This window comes from Hyperolius riggenbachi, chromosome 3 (assembly GCF_040937935.1).
Source record: "Hyperolius riggenbachi isolate aHypRig1 chromosome 3, aHypRig1.pri, whole genome shotgun sequence".
In the NCBI taxonomy this organism is placed as follows: domain Eukaryota; kingdom Metazoa; phylum Chordata; class Amphibia; order Anura; family Hyperoliidae; genus Hyperolius; species Hyperolius riggenbachi.
Genome location: NC_090648.1, coordinates 11,831,311 through 11,849,142, shown reverse-complemented (window position 1 = coordinate 11,849,142; position 17,832 = coordinate 11,831,311). Strand labels below are relative to the sequence as shown.

Below are 17,832 nucleotides of genomic sequence, written 5' to 3'. Positions count from 1 at the left end.
TTATGCTCCCCTCAGTCTGTGGCATGCTGTGACATAGTGTGCAGCGATTGTCACTGTGGATTCCTCCTCTCAGTCTGTGGCATGCTGTGACATAGTGTGCAGCGATTGTCACTGTGGATTCCTCCTCTCCCAGTAAGATATGTTTTTCTCTCCTCTTCTAATGTGAGAAAGTCTGGGAATAGTTCCAACAATTTATTAAAGAAGGTTTCCCTGGCAGCAGTATATTTGGGGCAGTGCAGCAGGAAGTGGCTTTCATCCTCAAGGGTCTTCTGCTCACAGTGTTGGTATAGTCTCTCCTCCCTGGGTTTGTACATCTGTCTGTGTCTCCCAGATTCTATTTCAAGGTTTTGAGCACGCAGTCTGTAGACACTCAGGATTTTCCTCTCTTGAGAGTTTTGCAGCTTTTCCAGGTATGGGGCCATTTTATATTCTCTTTGTAGAGACTGGTATATGGTGTAGAGACTGGTATATGGTTAGGTTTTGTGCCCGTTTTATTTCACGCCTCCATTTTTCTACATAGTCCTGTTTGCTCTTAGCTGTGATGTGTTTTATGTGGACTCTTGTTATGACCTGTGGGTCGGGGGTTGGAGGGAGTATAGAGCTGACCACGACTTTCAGTGCACACAGCTTTTCTTGGTCTTCATTATGCAGCATAGCTTTGTAGTGGGGTGAGTCGGGGCTGCTGCTCTGTAGGTGGGCCCAGAAGTACAACACTCTCTTCTGTATCTCAAGCAGTAATGGGAATCTCCCCAGCTCAGCTCGGCAGGCATTGTTTGAGGTACGCCGATGGACATGGAGAAGGTGTTTGCAGAACTCCAGGTGGAATATTTCTGTTGGGCTAAATTCCCATTCTGATTGGTCTGGGCCAAGGGCGTAGCGCCCGTGGTCGCAGCGGTCGCCTTGGCGACCGGGCCCGGCTCCTGAGGAGGCGGGGGAGGGGCCCGGGGGGCCCATCTCCGTTTGGAGGGCCATGCGGCCCGTGCGCGCTGGTAGGGGGGAGCCGCAGCCGCAGGGAGGGCAGCCCGACCTCTCTCTCCCTTCCTCTCCCCAGGGCCCCCCCTCAGATGCAGAGTGAGCTGCTCACGGAAGCGCTGTAGGCAGAACTCACCTCCCTGCGTTCCACTCGCCGCTGATCTCCTCTCTGGCTGGCTCTGCATAGATGTTGTTACACACGCAGCTTCCGGCTAAACAGGAAGCTGCGTGTGTAAGCATCTATGCAGAGCCAGCCAGAGAGGAGATCAGCGGCGATTGGAACCAGGGACGGAGGTGAGTTCTGCCTACAGCGCTTCCGTGAGCCGCTCACTCTGCATCTGAGGGGGGGGCCCCGGGGAGAGGAAGGGAGGGAGAGGTCGGGCTGCCCTCCCCGCGCCCCCCCCCCTCCATTATGGGGACGGGGCACCTACCTACCTGCCCTATCCTGGGGGGCAGCTACCTAATCTATCCTGGGGGGCAGCTACCTAATCTATCCTGGGGGGCACCTACCTAATCTAACCTATACTGGGGGGCACCTACCTAATCTATCCTGGGGGGCAGCTACCTAATCTAACCTAATCCTGGGGGGCAGCTACCTAATCTATCCTGGGGGGCAGCTACCTAATCTATCCTGGGGGGCAGCTACCTAATCTAACCTATACTGGGGGGCACCTACCTAATCTAACCTATACTGGGGGGCACCTACCTAATCTATCCTGGGGGCAGCTACCTAATCTATCCTGGGGGGCAGCTACCTAATCTAACCTATACTGGGGGGCACCTACCTAATCTATCCTGGGGGCAGCTACCTAATCTATCCTGGGGGGCAGCTACCTAATCTAACCTATACTGGGGGGCACCTACCTATCTAACCTATACTGGGGGCACTTACTTATCTAACCTGTATTGGGGGCACATAGCTAGCCTATACAGGTGGCAACTAAACTGGCTACCTATATTGGAGGCACCTACCTAACTAACCTATACTGGGGGCACCTACCTATCTAACCTATGCTGGGGGCAACTATTCTGGCTACCTATATTAGAGGCACCCACCTAGCTAACCTGTACTGGGGGCACCTATCTATCTAACTTATACCGGCGGCGCCTGCCTATCTCACCTATACCGGGGGCAACTATACTGGCTTACCTATGCCTGACTACCTATACTGGGGGTACCTATAGCTGGCTATAGGGATTTTGATATGTGTGTGCATCCGTCGGGTGTTGCCGGGGGAGGGGGGGCTGTTGTTGCCGGGGGGGGGGCCCACATCCAGATTCCGCATCGGGGCCCAGAGGTTTGTAGCTACGCCACTGGTCTGGGTAGGTGGTGGGGCCCCATACTTCACTTCCATACAGTAGGATTGGGGTGATGACACTGTGGAAGACTTTCAGCCAGACCTTTACTGCTGGTTTGAGGTGGTACAGTTCTTTCCTGATGGCATAGAACGTTCGGCATGCTTTGGCTTTTAGGGCCTCCATGGCTGACTTAAGGCTTCCTGATTGGTTGATTTCCAGACCAAGGTAGTTATATTTATCAGTTCTGCTGATTTCACAGTCATTGAGTATAAAGCATGGGCTCTGGGCTGACCTGTTTTTCCTCTGGAGCACCATGGTTTTGGTTTTCTTTAGATTAATGTGGAGTGCCCATGTTGTGCTAAATTTCTCCAGGATTTTCAGGCTGTCTTGTAGACCTTCTTCAGTTGGTGACAGCAGTAAGAGGTCATCTGCGTACAGTAAGAACTTCACTGTTGTGTCATGTAGTGCGAGTCCTGGTGCTGGTGAGGCCTCTAGGGCTGAGGCTAATTTATGTATATATTTGTTGAAGAGTGATGGACTCAGGCTGCAGCCCTGTCTTACCCCCCGACCCTGTGGAAGAAAGGTGTTTTTTTCCCATTCACTTTCACACTGCACTTGTTCCCAGTGTATCACTCAATGCTGACAGACACTGCATACAAAACGTGTTGTGTGGAGCGGAGATTATAATCGGTCAAATATAAATATATCACTGAGGGTGGCCATACACTGACTGGTCAAATCTATGTCCAGTTGGTTCCAGTCGCGATCAGGAAGTCAATCATAATCCTTACCCTCTTCGCCCCACCCCCAAACTGATGATCCAACTCAATATATCTGAAATGAACCCGATTCTTGTTCAATCAACAGAAAATTTCTACCAGACTAAAAATAAGCCCTGTTTATTTAAAGTGGACCTGAATTTAGAACGCCCTCTCTGCTGTAAAACATACACAACAGCATAATCACCTTTAAAGGAGTCATCAGCCTAAATTTAAAAAATGAGGTTTACTCACCTGGAACTTTCTCCAGCCCCTAGCAGCCGACTGTCCCACGGTGACCGCTCCGCTCTCTGCCGCCGTCCCGGGCATTCCGCACAGTGCAGAGGCCGACCGCGGGGTCGCCCTTAGTGCGCTTGTGCGAAGCACCGCTGTCAATCATGGCCACGTGGTCCGCGGCGCACTGCGCAGGTGCAGAACTACTGGGCTTGCGCGGTGCACCACGGACCACGTGGCCATGATTGACAGCAGTGCTTCGCACAGGCGAAGTAAGGCTGACCCCACGGTCGGCCTCTGCACTGTGCGGGGAGCCCAGGACAGCAGGGGAGAGCAGAGCGATCGCCGTGGGACAGTCGGCTGCAAGGGGCTGGAGAAAGCTCCAGGTGAGTAAACCTCATTTTTTACATTTTGGCTGATGATTCCTTTAAAGAGAACCAGAGAGAGAGGATCCGCAGACCAGACTTGCCTTAGTGAAAAAGCGTCCGTTCTTTATTAGAAAAATCCACATGACAAAAAGTAGTGCAATAAAATCACAGGATCGACTAACGCGTGTCGGGCTTACAATCTGCCCTTAGTCATAGTCGGTGGTTCACTTTGACTATGACTAAGGGCAGATTGTAAGCCCGACACGCGTTAGTCGATCCTGGGATTTTATTGCACTACTTTTTGTCATGTGGATTTTTCTAATAAAGAACGGACGCTTTTTCACTAAGCCAAGTCTGGTCTGCGGATCCTCTCTCTCTGGTGTGTGCTTAAGGACTGGCTCTCTAGATCCTGCACCGACTGGTATGTGTTATAATGGGGGTAGAGCGTTCATGAACTTGTTCTCTCCTTTAAAGAGAACCTGTAACAAAAAAAAGTTCCCCTGGGTGGTACTCGCCTCGGTAGGGGGAAGCCTCAGGGTCCCAATGACGCTTCCCCCTCCCCTGTAGCTGCAGGCAATCCAGCGCTGGCTCCTCCGAAGTGTCTGGCAATCCTCCCTCGACAAGCCTGACAAACTATATTTATTTACCCTTCCTGGCTCCAGCAGGGGCGCTGTTGCGGCTCTCAGCACAGAGGTAAGCGGAAATAGCCGATCTCCGTCATGTCCGCTCTACTACGCAGGCACAGGAGACTTGCACCTGCGCAGTAGAGCGGACCAACAGCGATCAGGTATTTCCGCCTATCTCCGTGCGGAGAGCTGATATTGCGCCTGCGCTGGAGCCAGGAAGGTAAATATGGAGGGGCACAGCGAGACCGCCGTGGGACACAGGAGGACGGGGGAAGCCTCAATAGGATCCGGAGGCTTCCCTCACCCGAGGTGAGTACCCACCAGGGGAAATTTTTGTCATTACAGGTTTTCTTTAAACAAAAATTCAGAACCAAGAAGCAGTTATAGTGTGGTACTCCCTAAAATGATATAAACAATGTGCGGGAGAAAGCAATTGAAGCTAAGGACCACTCTTCGCCTTCACACTCCCTTCAATGAGATTCAAGGAATGCTGGGACATGTGCTCCGCCAATTTTCATGGGAGGAAGAACACGACAAAACACATTTCTTTGTTACAGCTGATACAAATCCTAAAAAAATCTGCACAGTTTCTACTTCCTGATTCATGGAAGCAGACATATTGTTTACAGCCTGTGCTTTCAAATGGGCTTATCTGCTTATCTGCCATAGGCAGTCATGTGACACGGGAGGATCAAATTACAACTTGAGATTAGACACAAATGAGGGGGAATAAAGGAGGCCCTACACCATACAATTTTTTAAATATCTGTTCAATTTAAGAATTCCAATCAATTTTTCTGACTGATTGTAACATTTCAAAAATCTGACCAATGTACCACACACCTATGTTCAATCTTTTCCCAATTATGATAAAAATGATTGGAAACTCTGACAAAATTGCTAGGGTGTGTATATTAATAAAGTGACAATCTAACACACACCATACAATCTTTAGAAAGATTGAAGAAAAATACCTGTCATTCCGGATCGATAAAAATCGAAGAAAACGGGAAATCCAATCAGATTTTTCGGTGGAATGAAAAAAAAGCTTTTGATTTTTTCGGGAGATCCGTTCGTTTTTATCGAATTGCCGTAAAATTGGATCGTTTTATTGTATCGTGTGTGGCCACCTTTAGACAGCCTACATTCTCTAAATGCATACAGGGTGCATTACTGTTGTTTGTCTTCTGTCCTGTGCAAGAGTTCAGGTCCACTTTAACCTTTCCTGGTAAGTGAGGCCCCCACTGCAAGGGAGAGCAGCCTGGGGAGGGGGTGGACGGTGGTCTCAGTTTCCCAGCATTTGTTTGGTCTCTAAATATCAGAGCTTTCCTCAGTAGGACACCAGCAGGGCCATTTCTAGACTTTTTGCTGCCTGAGGCAAACTTGTGAGGATGCCCACCCCCCCCTGATTTGGAATGACTGCACAGCAGCACCCGGCAATTTACTCTGCTTCATTTAATGTTCTCACATGACATGCTGCAGCTCAACACAATAGCACACTGGCTGGCTGTGAGTGTGTGACAAACAAACTGCTCACCCTCAGCCACTCCATTCCTCCTCAGGAAGGTGCACACAGTACAAAAATGCTGCCCTAAAATCTCTGCACCTGATGCAAATGCTTCACCTTACTTCATGAGAGAACCAGCCCTAGACACCATGGTTCGGAGCCTGGCCGATTGATGATGTGGTGGCTGAGGCATTGTTGGGGTAATCGCCCCTGTGGCCCTCTGGGCTATCTGTATCTCTGCAGTTGGCTCTGTTTTTCAGGTTGGTTGATGAAGGCTGAACTGGCTCTGCCGGACGGTGGAGGATTCGGAGACTCTATGGCTGGAGATACCTGTCTGACCGGGCAGTGAGCAGACTGCAGTCCCCAGAGCCATCTCCAGGGCCCTGAAGAGAGGCCGCCATGGTGACTGGATTATTAGCATTTGTTGTTGTTTACTGGCTGATGAGAAGGGAGATACATTCTACTAAAATGACAGCCGGGATAAGGCTGGAAGAGCCTGTTTATGTCTCATCTGTCCTCCATCATTGGGGAGTCACAGCAAATCCCTCCGGCTGACCTTGTGTGAGCAAAGAGACAACCGGGGCAAACATAGCATTTTCAAGGTGGTGACGGGGGGGGGGGGGGGGTGATAGGATTCCTGAAAGTCTCACATACATCAAGCGACTTGGCGACCTTTCTGACTTGATTATTATAATCGAATTGGATGAAAATCAGTGCCACCAAATGCATGGCCAACCGACATTGCGACCAATTTTCAGCCCCAAAATTAGTTGCATAGTCGATCGCGTGCTGCAAGATGTTGGGATGACTTGGTTGACCGGGGTGCACGGCGGGAGCGGTGTGCAATTTCACAACAATCGACAAAACCCCCGGCACTGTCCCCCCTAATGATAAATGCCCCCCCCCCCCCCCCGGAGCCCAGGTGTAATGTATACATTACCTTTCCGCCATCCTCCGGATGCATTCAGCTGCACGCACGCCACGTGGTTTCCTAGTAAGGGGCTCATGTATGGCGTCAGACATACACGCGGCCACGTTACTAGGCAAACACCAGGCACGTGTGTATGCACAGCTGGAAAGGTAATGTATACATTGCACCTGGGCACCGGGGGGACATTTATCATTAGGGGGGACAGGGCCTGCAATGCGGTCGTATGCGGCGTCACAAGGCCGATTCCCAAGAGATTTCATGCTGAAATTGATTGGGAATCGGCCTGCAGTGTATGGGCAGCTGACAGATGTCTCTCTTATCAGATTCAATTAGAGAGAGATTTGTCTCTTGGTCAAATTTGCCCATCATCGCTAGATGTACACACATTATAGTAATATGGTAGGACATCAGACTATGACTATGGTAGGATTAGAGTGTGAGCTCCTCTGAGGACAGTCAGTGACATGACTGTGTACTCTGTGCGGTGCTGCAAAAGATGTCAGTGCTATATAAATACATAATAATAATATGGTAGGACATTAGACTATGACTATAGTAGGATTAGAGTGTGAGGTCCTCTGAGGACAGTCAGTGACATGACTATGTACTCTGTAATGTGCTGCAGGAGATGTCAGTGCTATATAAATACAGAATAATAATATGGGAGGACATTAGACTATGACTATGGTAGGATTAGGGTGTGAGCTCCTCTGAGGACAGTCAGTGACATGACTATGTACTCTGTAATGTGCTGCAGGAGATGTCAGTGCTATATAAATACAGAATAATAATATGGGAGGACATTAGACTATGACTATGGTAGGATTAGGGTGTGAGCTCCTCTGAGGACAGTCAGTGACATGACTATGTACTCTGTAATGTGCTGCAGAAGATGTCAGTGCTGTATAAATACATAATAATAATATGGTAGGTTATTAGACTATGACTATGGTAGGATTAGAGTGTGAGCTCCTCTGAGGACAGCCAGTGACATGACTATGTACTCTGTAATGTGCTGCAGCAGATGTCCGTGCTATATAAATACATAATAATAATATAGTAGGACATTAGACTATGACTATGGTAGGATTAGAGTGTGAGCTCCTCTGAGGACAGTCACTGATATGACTATGTACTCTGTAATGTGCTGCAGGAGATGTCAGTGCTATATAAATACATAATAATAATATGGTAGGACATTAGACAATGACTATGGTAGGATTAGATTGTGAGCTCCTGAGGACAGTCAGTGACATGACTATGTACTCTGTAATGTGCTGCAGAAGATGTCAGTGCTATATAAATACATAATAATAATATGGTAGGACATTACACTATGACTATGGTAGGATTAGAGAGTGAGCTCTGAGGACAGTCAGTGACATGACTATGTACTCTGTAATGTGCTGCAGAAGATGTCAGTGCTGTATAAATACATAATAATAATATGGTAGGACATTAGACTATGACTATGGTAGGATTAGATAGTGAGCTCCTCTGAGGACAGTCAGTGACATGACTATGTACTCTGTAATGTGCTGCAGAAGATGTCAGTGCTATATAAATACATAATAATAATATGGTAGGACATTACACTATGACTATGGTAGGATTAGAGTGTGAGCTCCTCTGAGGACAGTCAGTGACATGACTATGTACTCTGTAATGTGCTGCAGAAGATGTCAGTGCTGTATAAATACATAATAATAATATGGTAGGTTATTAGACTATGACTATGGTAGGATTAGAGTGTGAGCTCCTCTGAGGACAGTCAGTGACATGACTATGTACTCTGTAATGTGCTGCAGAAGATGTCAGTGCTGTATAAATACATAATAATAATATGGTAGGACATTAGACTATGACTATGGTAGGATTAGATAGTGAGCTCCTCTGAGGACAGTCAGTGACATGACTATGTACTCTGTAATGTGCTGCAGAAGATGTCAGTGCTATATAAATACATAATAATAATATGGTAGGACATTACACTATGACTATGGTAGGATTAGAATGTGAGCTCCTCTGAGGACAGTCAGTGACATGACTATGTACTCTGTAATGTGCTGCAGAAGATGTCAGTGCTATATAAATACATAATAATAATATGGTAGGACATTAGACTATGACTATAGTAGGATTAGAGTGTGAGGTCCTCTGAGGACAGTCAGTGACATGACTATGTACTCTGTAATGTGCTGCAGGAGATGTCAGTGCTATATAAATACAGAATAATAATATGGGAGGACATTAGACTATGACTATGGTAGGATTAGGGTGTGAGCTCCTCTGAGGACAGTCAGTGACATGACTATGTACTCTGTAATGTGCTGCAGAAGATGTCAGTGCTGTATAAATACATAATAATAATATGGTAGGTTATTAGACTATGACTATGGTAGGATTAGAGTGTGAGCTCCTCTGAGGACAGCCAGTGACATGACTATGTACTCTGTAATGTGCTGCAGCAGATGTCCGTGCTATATAAATACATAATAATAATATAGTAGGACATTAGACTATGACTATGGTAGGATTAGAGTGTGAGCTCCTCTGAGGACAGTCACTGATATGACTATGTACTCTGTAATGTGCTGCAGGAGATGTCAGTGCTATATAAATACATAATAATAATATGGTAGGACATTAGACAATGACTATGGTAGGATTAGATTGTGAGCTCCTCTGAGGACAGTCAGTGACATGACTGTGTACTCTGTAATGTGCTGCAGAAGGTGCCAGTGTTATATAAATACATAATAATAATATGGTAGTACATTAGACTATGACTATGGTAGGATTAGATTGTGAGCTCCTGAGGACAGTCAGTGACATGACTATGTACTCTGTAATGTGCTGCAGAAGATGTCAGTGCTATATAAATACATAATAATAATATGGTAGGACATTACACTATGACTATGGTAGGATTAGAGAGTGAGCTCTGAGGACAGTCAGTGACATGACTATGTACTCTGTAATGTGCTGCAGAAGATGTCAGTGCTGTATAAATACATAATAATAATATGGTAGGACATTAGACTATGACTATGGTAGGATTAGATAGTGAGCTCCTCTGAGGACAGTCAGTGACATGACTATGTACTCTGTAATGTGCTGCAGAAGATGTCAGTGCTATATAAATACATAATAATAATATGGTAGGACATTACACTATGACTATGGTAGGATTAGAGTGTGAGCTCCTCTGAGGACAGTCAGTGACATGACTATGTACTCTGTAATGTGCTGCAGAAGATGTCAGTGCTGTATAAATACATAATAATAATATGGTAGGTTATTAGACTATGACTATGGTAGGATTAGAGTGTGAGCTCCTCTGAGGACAGTCAGTGACATGACTATGTACTCTGTAATGTGCTGCAGAAGATGTCAGTGCTGTATAAATACATAATAATAATATGGTAGGACATTAGACTATGACTATGGTAGGATTAGATAGTGAGCTCCTCTGAGGACAGTCAGTGACATGACTATGTACTCTGTAATGTGCTGCAGAAGATGTCAGTGCTATATAAATACATAATAATAATATGGTAGGACATTACACTATGACTATGGTAGGATTAGAATGTGAGCTCCTCTGAGGACAGTCAGTGACATGACTATGTACTCTGTAATGTGCTGCAGAAGATGGCAGTGCTATATAAATACATAATAATAATATGGTAGGACATTACACTATGACTATGGTAGGATTAGAATGTGAGCTCCTCTGAGGACAGTCAGTGACATGACTATGTACTCTGTAATGTACTGCAGGAGATGTCAGTGCTCTATAGATACATAATAATAATATGGTAGGACATTAGACTATGACTATGGTAGGATTAGATTGTGAGCTCCTCTGAGGACAGTCAGTGACATGACTATGTACTCTGTAATGTGCTGCAGGAGATGTCAGTGCTATATAAATACAGAATAATAATATGGGAGGACATTAGACTATGACTATGGTAGGATTAGGGTGTGAGCTCCTCTGAGGACAGTCAGTGACATGACTATGTACTCTGTAATGTGCTGCAGAAGATGTCAGTGCTATATAAATACATAATAATAATAATATGGTAGGACATTAGACTATGACTATGGTAGGATTAGAATGTGAGCTCCTCTGAGGACAGTCAGTGACATGACTGTACTCTGTAATGTGCTGCAGAAGATGTCAGTGCTATATAAATACATAATAATAATATGGTAGGACATTAGACTATGACTATGGTAGGATTAGAGTGTGAGCTCCCCTGAGGACAGTCAGTGACATGACTATGTACTCTGTAATGTGCTGCAGAAGATGTCAGTGCTGTATAAATACATAATAATAATATGGTAGGACATTAGACTATGACTATGGTAGGATTAGAGTGTGAGCTCCTCTGAGGGCAGTCAGTGACATGACTATGTACTCTGTAATGTGCTGCCGAAGATGTCAGTGCTATATAAATAAATAATCACAAATGTTTTATAGATAAAAAAAATAACACAACTGGTTTATTTTGTACATATTTTGTTATTACATTTTGTATTACAATCTGATCATTCTACACATCATTATACAAATACACTCTGATTGTTGAAAACAAACTTTCCCTTAATTCTAACCCGAGGGAACCTTTCACAAAACTATTCCGATAGTAAGGACACGCTTCTGGAAAGGCACAGATCGCTCCCCATACTTGATCTGAAGTTTGTAATATTATCAATCCTGATGTGCATACACGCATGCAATTTTGATTGGCCAATTTTACCTCTGTAGTATGAGAGCTAACCTAAACAATCTGCTCATCGTATTCAAAATCTGTTGGCCCTCCTACTACATGGAGGTGGTAAAATTGGTAGGTGATTTTTCAATCAAAATTGAATGTGTGTATACACCCTAATGGTGGCCACTAATGATCCAATCTTTTTCATCCAATCTTACCATTTCTATGTAATATAAGGGAACTGCCTAAACTATCCATTCAATATATACACTCAAATTACCCTTATATTATATAGATTTGGTAAAATGGGATGGAAAAGATTGGATCATTAGTGGCCAACTAGGATGGGTTCTACAGATATAAATCATGATTGCATACTAATGACATATCGATTGTATACGCTGGATAAAAGGGTAAACAAAAATAAAACCTCGGATGTTGCCCCACTTGCTGTGTATTCCGCACCCACCTGCACGTTTTATAGGTGCAAATACAACAGCGCGCCAAGCCACATCCTGACATCATCATTTGTCTTTAAATCGCTCTCGTCCTTTACCTTAAATCTTACACTAAAATAACCCCCAAAACTAATAAATCTACAATGAACTACATAAATAAAACATTCCGTTATCATCTCCTCCCAGGTTCCCCTAAAACTAAGAGCCGGTTCACACGGACGTTTACCGCCAAGCGTTCGGGAGTCGTCGGCTAGACGCTACCATTCAACTGAATGGGAGCATTTAGCATTGCGTGGTTACCGGCGATTAACATCGATTGCACAAATGTGGTGTTTTGATCACGATTTTCTCCGTTGTTTCGGCCGGCCCTAGAAGCCGCATGCGATGTCCAGGGTCACCTAGCCGACGCAGCTTCATGTCCCTGTGCGGGGAATAAACCGCTGATTGTGACGGGAAGCCAGCATTCGCTGTACCGCCACCCCCTGGGCCCTGACGAGACGACACAGGACAACGCGGCTTCCGGCTGCCCGAACGTGAGCCCCGCCTTGCAAGGATCGGATCTTACAGGTTTTGGTTGAAGGTGTGGCTCCGCCCCCATATCCTATAGACAAAAGTGCCAGCTGTTCTCTCCCTTTAGAGACAAATGTGGGGAGGGGCAGCAGCCATTAGCTCCTCCTCCAACATCTGTCACAGAGTGGCTGGCTATGTTTGTGCCCAGGCAGCAGGGGGCAGCGGCCTTCTCACCACTCCACATCCAGCTTTCATTGTTTTCCTCTAAACTTATTTGTGTCATTTTTCAAGAGTAAATCAACAGAACACCTATGTGCACACCTTTATAAATACTGAGAAAGGTATGTACTGCTAGGAACACACAATGAGGTTTTCTGTCAGATTTACCGTCAGATCGATTATTTCTGACAGGTCCAATCTGATTTCCGATCGATTTTTCATAGAAGTGAATGGAATATTGATTGGTATTCAGATCAGACCTGTCGGAAATAATCGATCTGACAGTAAATCTGACAGAAAATCTCAACGTGTGTTCCTAGCTTTTAAGATAGAGAAAGTTGAGTCTCTAAAAGCTTGATTTATAAACTGGCTCAGAGGTGTCACTGGGGGTGTGTCCACCGGCTGAAGTCGCTGTGATTGGTGGAGAGCGATGTAAGGTTCTACCAACTGTGGGGCTGTGAACAAATATCTTATGACAGGAAGGAATGATTTGCATATTCAGTCACTAAGCAGCAGTGATGCATCATGGGAACTTCCTCATGCTCACGTGTAGCTGAATGATTGTGAATTCCTTCTATTCTAAAAAGGCAAATTTCAATTGAACATTTTTGTTAGTTCTGTACCTGATGAACGATAAAACAGAAATGGAAAAAGCACCATACATTCTTCTTAGCATAAATCAGAAGGTGAAGTTACTGGTTCTCCCAAAACAAGTCCTAGCAGGAATTTCAACCATGCTTAAAAGGATACCAGAGGTGACATGTGACATGATGAGGTAGACATGTGTATGTACAGTGCCTAGCACACAAATAACTAGGCTGTGTTCCTTTTTTTCTTTCTCTGCCTGAAAGAGTTAAATATCAGGTATGTAAGTGGCTGACTCAGTCCTGACTCAGACAGGAAGTGACTACAGTGTGACCCTCACTGATAAGAAATTCCCCTTTTTACCTCTTTCTTGCTCTCAGAAGCCATTTTCTGCTAGGAAAGTGTTTTATAGTTTGAATGTTTTATCAATGAAGGTCACACTGTAGTCTCTTTCTGTCTTGAGTCAGGACTGAGTCAGCCACTTACATACCTGATATTTAACTCTTTCAGGCAGAGAAAGAAGAAAAGGAACACAGCATAGTTGTTTGTGTGCTAGGCACTGTACATACACATGTCTATTTCATCATGTCACATGTCACTTCAGGTATCCTTTGAAATATAAGCCCTACCCCCAAAGTAAGCCCTAGAAACAGGAGGGGGAAAGTATGGCAACTTGTGTTATTACTGGAGTTGATGGTATTGTGGGCGGGACCATGCCTCCATTTTGGGCTACTCAGTGAGTGCAGCGATTGGCCCAATAACAGAGCCATGGTCCCGCCTGTGAGATCATCGGCTCCAGTAGAAACAGCAGCTGCCATACTTCTTCCCCATAGGCTGAAATTCAGGGGCACAGCGGCAAATTTTCATCTCATCTAAAAAATAACATTTCAGCACTTACCAATTAAAAAATAAAATAAAATTAAACCGTAAATAAAAAAGTAATATTGAACTTTCATCTCCTGACTCTACCCAAGAATCTTTATACAACCCTGAAACACCCCGAACACGGGCTGGAGGATGTCGGTGAAGCGGGTGGAGAAGGTGTGGAGGTGTTTGACATGACCATCATCACACAGGTCATAAAAGGAGATCTGTCCGGCATCGTAATCGATATAGATCCTGACCCTACCGCTGGGGGTAATGTCAGGTATGGGGATGGCTCGACTCTCATGGGCGGCCGTATAATGATCGTCATACCAGTACAAAGCCCAGGAACTGGCATCCATTCCGGTCTTTGGCTGACGACACGGGTTTCGGTTTCTGTTGTAAGGACAGAAGCCAACGCTCCAGCTATCTGATCCCCTGACATCCATGTCCCAGTGGCACTGCCCAGAGGTAAGCAAGCGGCTGGCTGACACCTGGGCAGGCCCTCTGCTCCGCTCCGCTGCCTGAGCGCGATAGGAGACTTGAGGTGACCAGGACGCGGTCTTCCTGTCAGGTGATATACACAGGTCCGGGCTGGCCGTGTTTACATCCAGAGTTAGAGTTATGGGATCCATCAGGTAGAAGTAAGAATTCACCTGTCGTACTACGTCAGTTAAACCCGCATGCACGATATGTGATATGTGAGTAAAGTACACGTCACCTCCGTTTATACGCAGATTATCACGGCTCTCCGTTTCCTCGTCATATCCCTCCGTGTCTCCACAAGCACCACCTGCGCCAGACGCATGTAAGGCACTCAATGGATCAGCGACGTCACACAGGTCTCCAAACCTACGCATAGCGGCGGCCAGCATGTCCTTCTTCTGACCCACCCGCCGGAGGACATCATCGTATGATACGGACACCCGCCTGGCCAACTCACTCTCGATACTCTTCTCCAAGTCTTCCAGTCGTGTCCGGAGGTCTCCGAACAAGGCGTGGACTCTCTCGGTTTGACCATCTGCGATTTCCAGAGCTTTCATTTTGCGTTCCGCAAGATTCTGGAATGTTAGCTCCGTGTTTTCAAATATCGTCGCGACTCTCCTTCCAACACCTCTCAATCTGTTCTTGACCACCTCGTCCAGCAACTCCACTGCATGTCCTTTGTGGTCTCCAACCAAAAAACAGGACTGGCAGATACATGTAGTGTCCTCAGTGCAAAAGTACTTGAGAGGCTCCCTGTGCTCTGAGCAGATCCCTCTCTCTGTAGGTAAGGTGGAATCCGTAATGATGTGTTCTGGTGACTTTTTATGGGCTCTAAGGTGGTTATGGCACAGAAATGCATCGCACAGCAGACACATTTTCGCAGCAGGTACCGGAGAGAAGATGCAGTAGGTACACATGGTTCCACATTCGCTGGGTTGGGGCTGATAGGACAGGACATTCACAATATTGCCAACAGTTCTGTTCTTCTGAAGCTCAGGTCGTTCCTCGAATCCCTCTCTGCACTGAGGACAGGAATAACCTCGAGACCTCTGCTGGGTGTCCAGGACTCGTGTAACACACGCCCGACAAAAGTTGTGTCCACATCTCAGCATTACAGGTTCTGTATAAATGCTCATGCAGATGGGACATAACAGTTCCTCTCTCAGACGATCAGACATTATCGATGACCTGGACGTCTCACACACACTGGACGGTAGATGGTGGTCAGTTGTCTTTCACAGGGCGAGTCTGAAGCTGTCTCTTGGTGTCATGCAGAAGATGTCTCAGGCTTTTTGATGGAACCTTTAGACTTCTGGACCCCTCAGGCGTTAAACTACCAGCTTAACAAAGCTGACTCTCCTGTTAGAGCAGGCAGAGGAAGACTGGTGGAAGAGGAGGTTGGAGGAGGGGAAGGTAGACCTTCCCTCCACCCTCAGTTCACAACCTTGTGGCTGTTCTTGGGGGAAGGGGCTGGGGGGGGAGGATGGTTCAGTAGCTTCTGCTTCATCAAAACAATGAAGAAGGAAATACAGAGGAGAGAGGAACTTTAACCAGGATTGCCCAATAGCTGCCCTTATTCCAACAGATGGCTTGTTTTCCTGGAGCATGCTCATCAGGAAGCACTACAGCTGCTCATCAGCTGGTGCCACGATGACCTCACTGGCATGCGCAGTGCCACCAGCAGCAGCAGCACGGATCCTTACACCTCATTATACTGTGATTACATGTTCCAGGGCAGGGGGTGCCCATTAGGTAGATTGCGATGGCAAAGGACTTAAAGTAGATCCCGACCCCACTACAGTTTCCATTCAGTATATACAAATGTGCTCCTAAAATTGTACATACAGTAGGTAGATCATTTTGACTTGCTAATTTTTTAAAGTAGCTCACAAGCCACCTCTGTTCTAGGGGTTCCAGGGGGCATACATAACATATGAATTCACCGCCGAGAGACTTGGGCGCAGGATACAGCCGGTATATGGCTGATCCTGCTGCTGCACAAGTCCAGGCGGCGTTTATTACTATTCCCCCTCCAGGTCCACGTGGATGGTGGGGAATGATGTAATTCAGCTTCCAGCTATTGCTAGAAGGTGAATTCCAGTGTTTTAAAAGTAACTTCAGCTCAGTCTTCTGACGGCACCGAAGTTACTCCCTGTGCACTGCCTGCTATAGCCGTAATTCCTATTACGGTCTATGGTGGCGCCGGCTGCGCCCAAATCTCCTGCGCTATAATTACAGCCCTCGTTCCAGTGGGATCTGTAAGATCTCATGGACTCCATATTTCCACTCAATGTATAAAATCGCTTGTTAGGGATTGTTCACACTAAGGGCGTTTTCGCCTTTTTTCAAGCGCCGCCGATTTGCAAAATCGCCCTAAAAGCGCTTGTGCAATAATTCCCTATGAGGGTGTTCATATCTGAGCGGTCCGATTCCGATCCGCTCACCAAAGCGCTGCCTGTACCATTTTTGGGGCGATTTGCCTCAATGGCAGGTATAGGGAAATTGCAAAACGCTTGAAATAATGGTTTGTATAGCGATTTCCTGAGCGTTTCATGAATAAATACATTGTATTTATTCATTTCCGGGTGACAGAGTTCACACTGACGTCAAGAAGTGAAAAAACAGAATTGCTCCGCAAAAGCGCTTAGAAAAGCGCTTTATAAAAAAATCGCATCGCGCAGGTAAGCACCGGGAAGCGTTAAAAAAACTCAAACAAAATCAAAAACTGCTGGCGTCAGCAATTACGAGTTTGTGTTAACAAAGCCTTAGTGAAACCCCAAAGCTGGTGCCACCGCTTCCTTCTGATGGGCTTCAGGCATAGTGTAAAAATGCCCCCTGAATGAACGATATCTTAGCCGTGATAATTCAGGTGGGCCGTAGAGACCTCAAATTTACAGAGCACATTTTAGATCTCAACAGCGTGTCTGTACAGTGCTCATTCCCAGAAATCTCACCCTAGCCATTGGTCAGTGATTGTAAAGAACAAAAGAGCAGGCTAAATCGATGCCCAGATACTTTATAAGTGCAGGTTATTATTATTATTATTAGTTAGTATTTATATAGCGCCGACATATTACGCAGCGCTGTACAGTGTATATATATATATCTTGTCACTAACTGTCCCTCAAAGGAGCTCACAATCTAATCCCTACCATTGCCATATGTCTATATTATGTAGTGTAAGTACTGTAGTCTAGGGCCAATTTTAGGGGGAGCCAATTAACTTAGCCGTATGTTTTTGGAATGTGGGAGGAAACCGGAGTGCCCGGAGGAAACCCACGCAGACACGGA

General features: G+C 45.9%; 1 protein-coding gene across 1 annotated transcript; it reads right to left on the bottom strand.

Annotated features, from left to right (window-relative positions):
- Positions 1-14,156: 14,156 nt before the first annotated feature.
- Positions 14,157-15,719, bottom strand: LOC137561794 (E3 ubiquitin-protein ligase TRIM11-like). The gene has a single exon (XM_068273152.1). It carries the CDS (start codon positions 15,717-15,719, stop codon positions 14,157-14,159), a length of 1,563 nt encoding a protein of 520 aa, XP_068129253.1.
- Between the last annotated feature and the right edge of the window lie 2,113 nt (positions 15,720-17,832).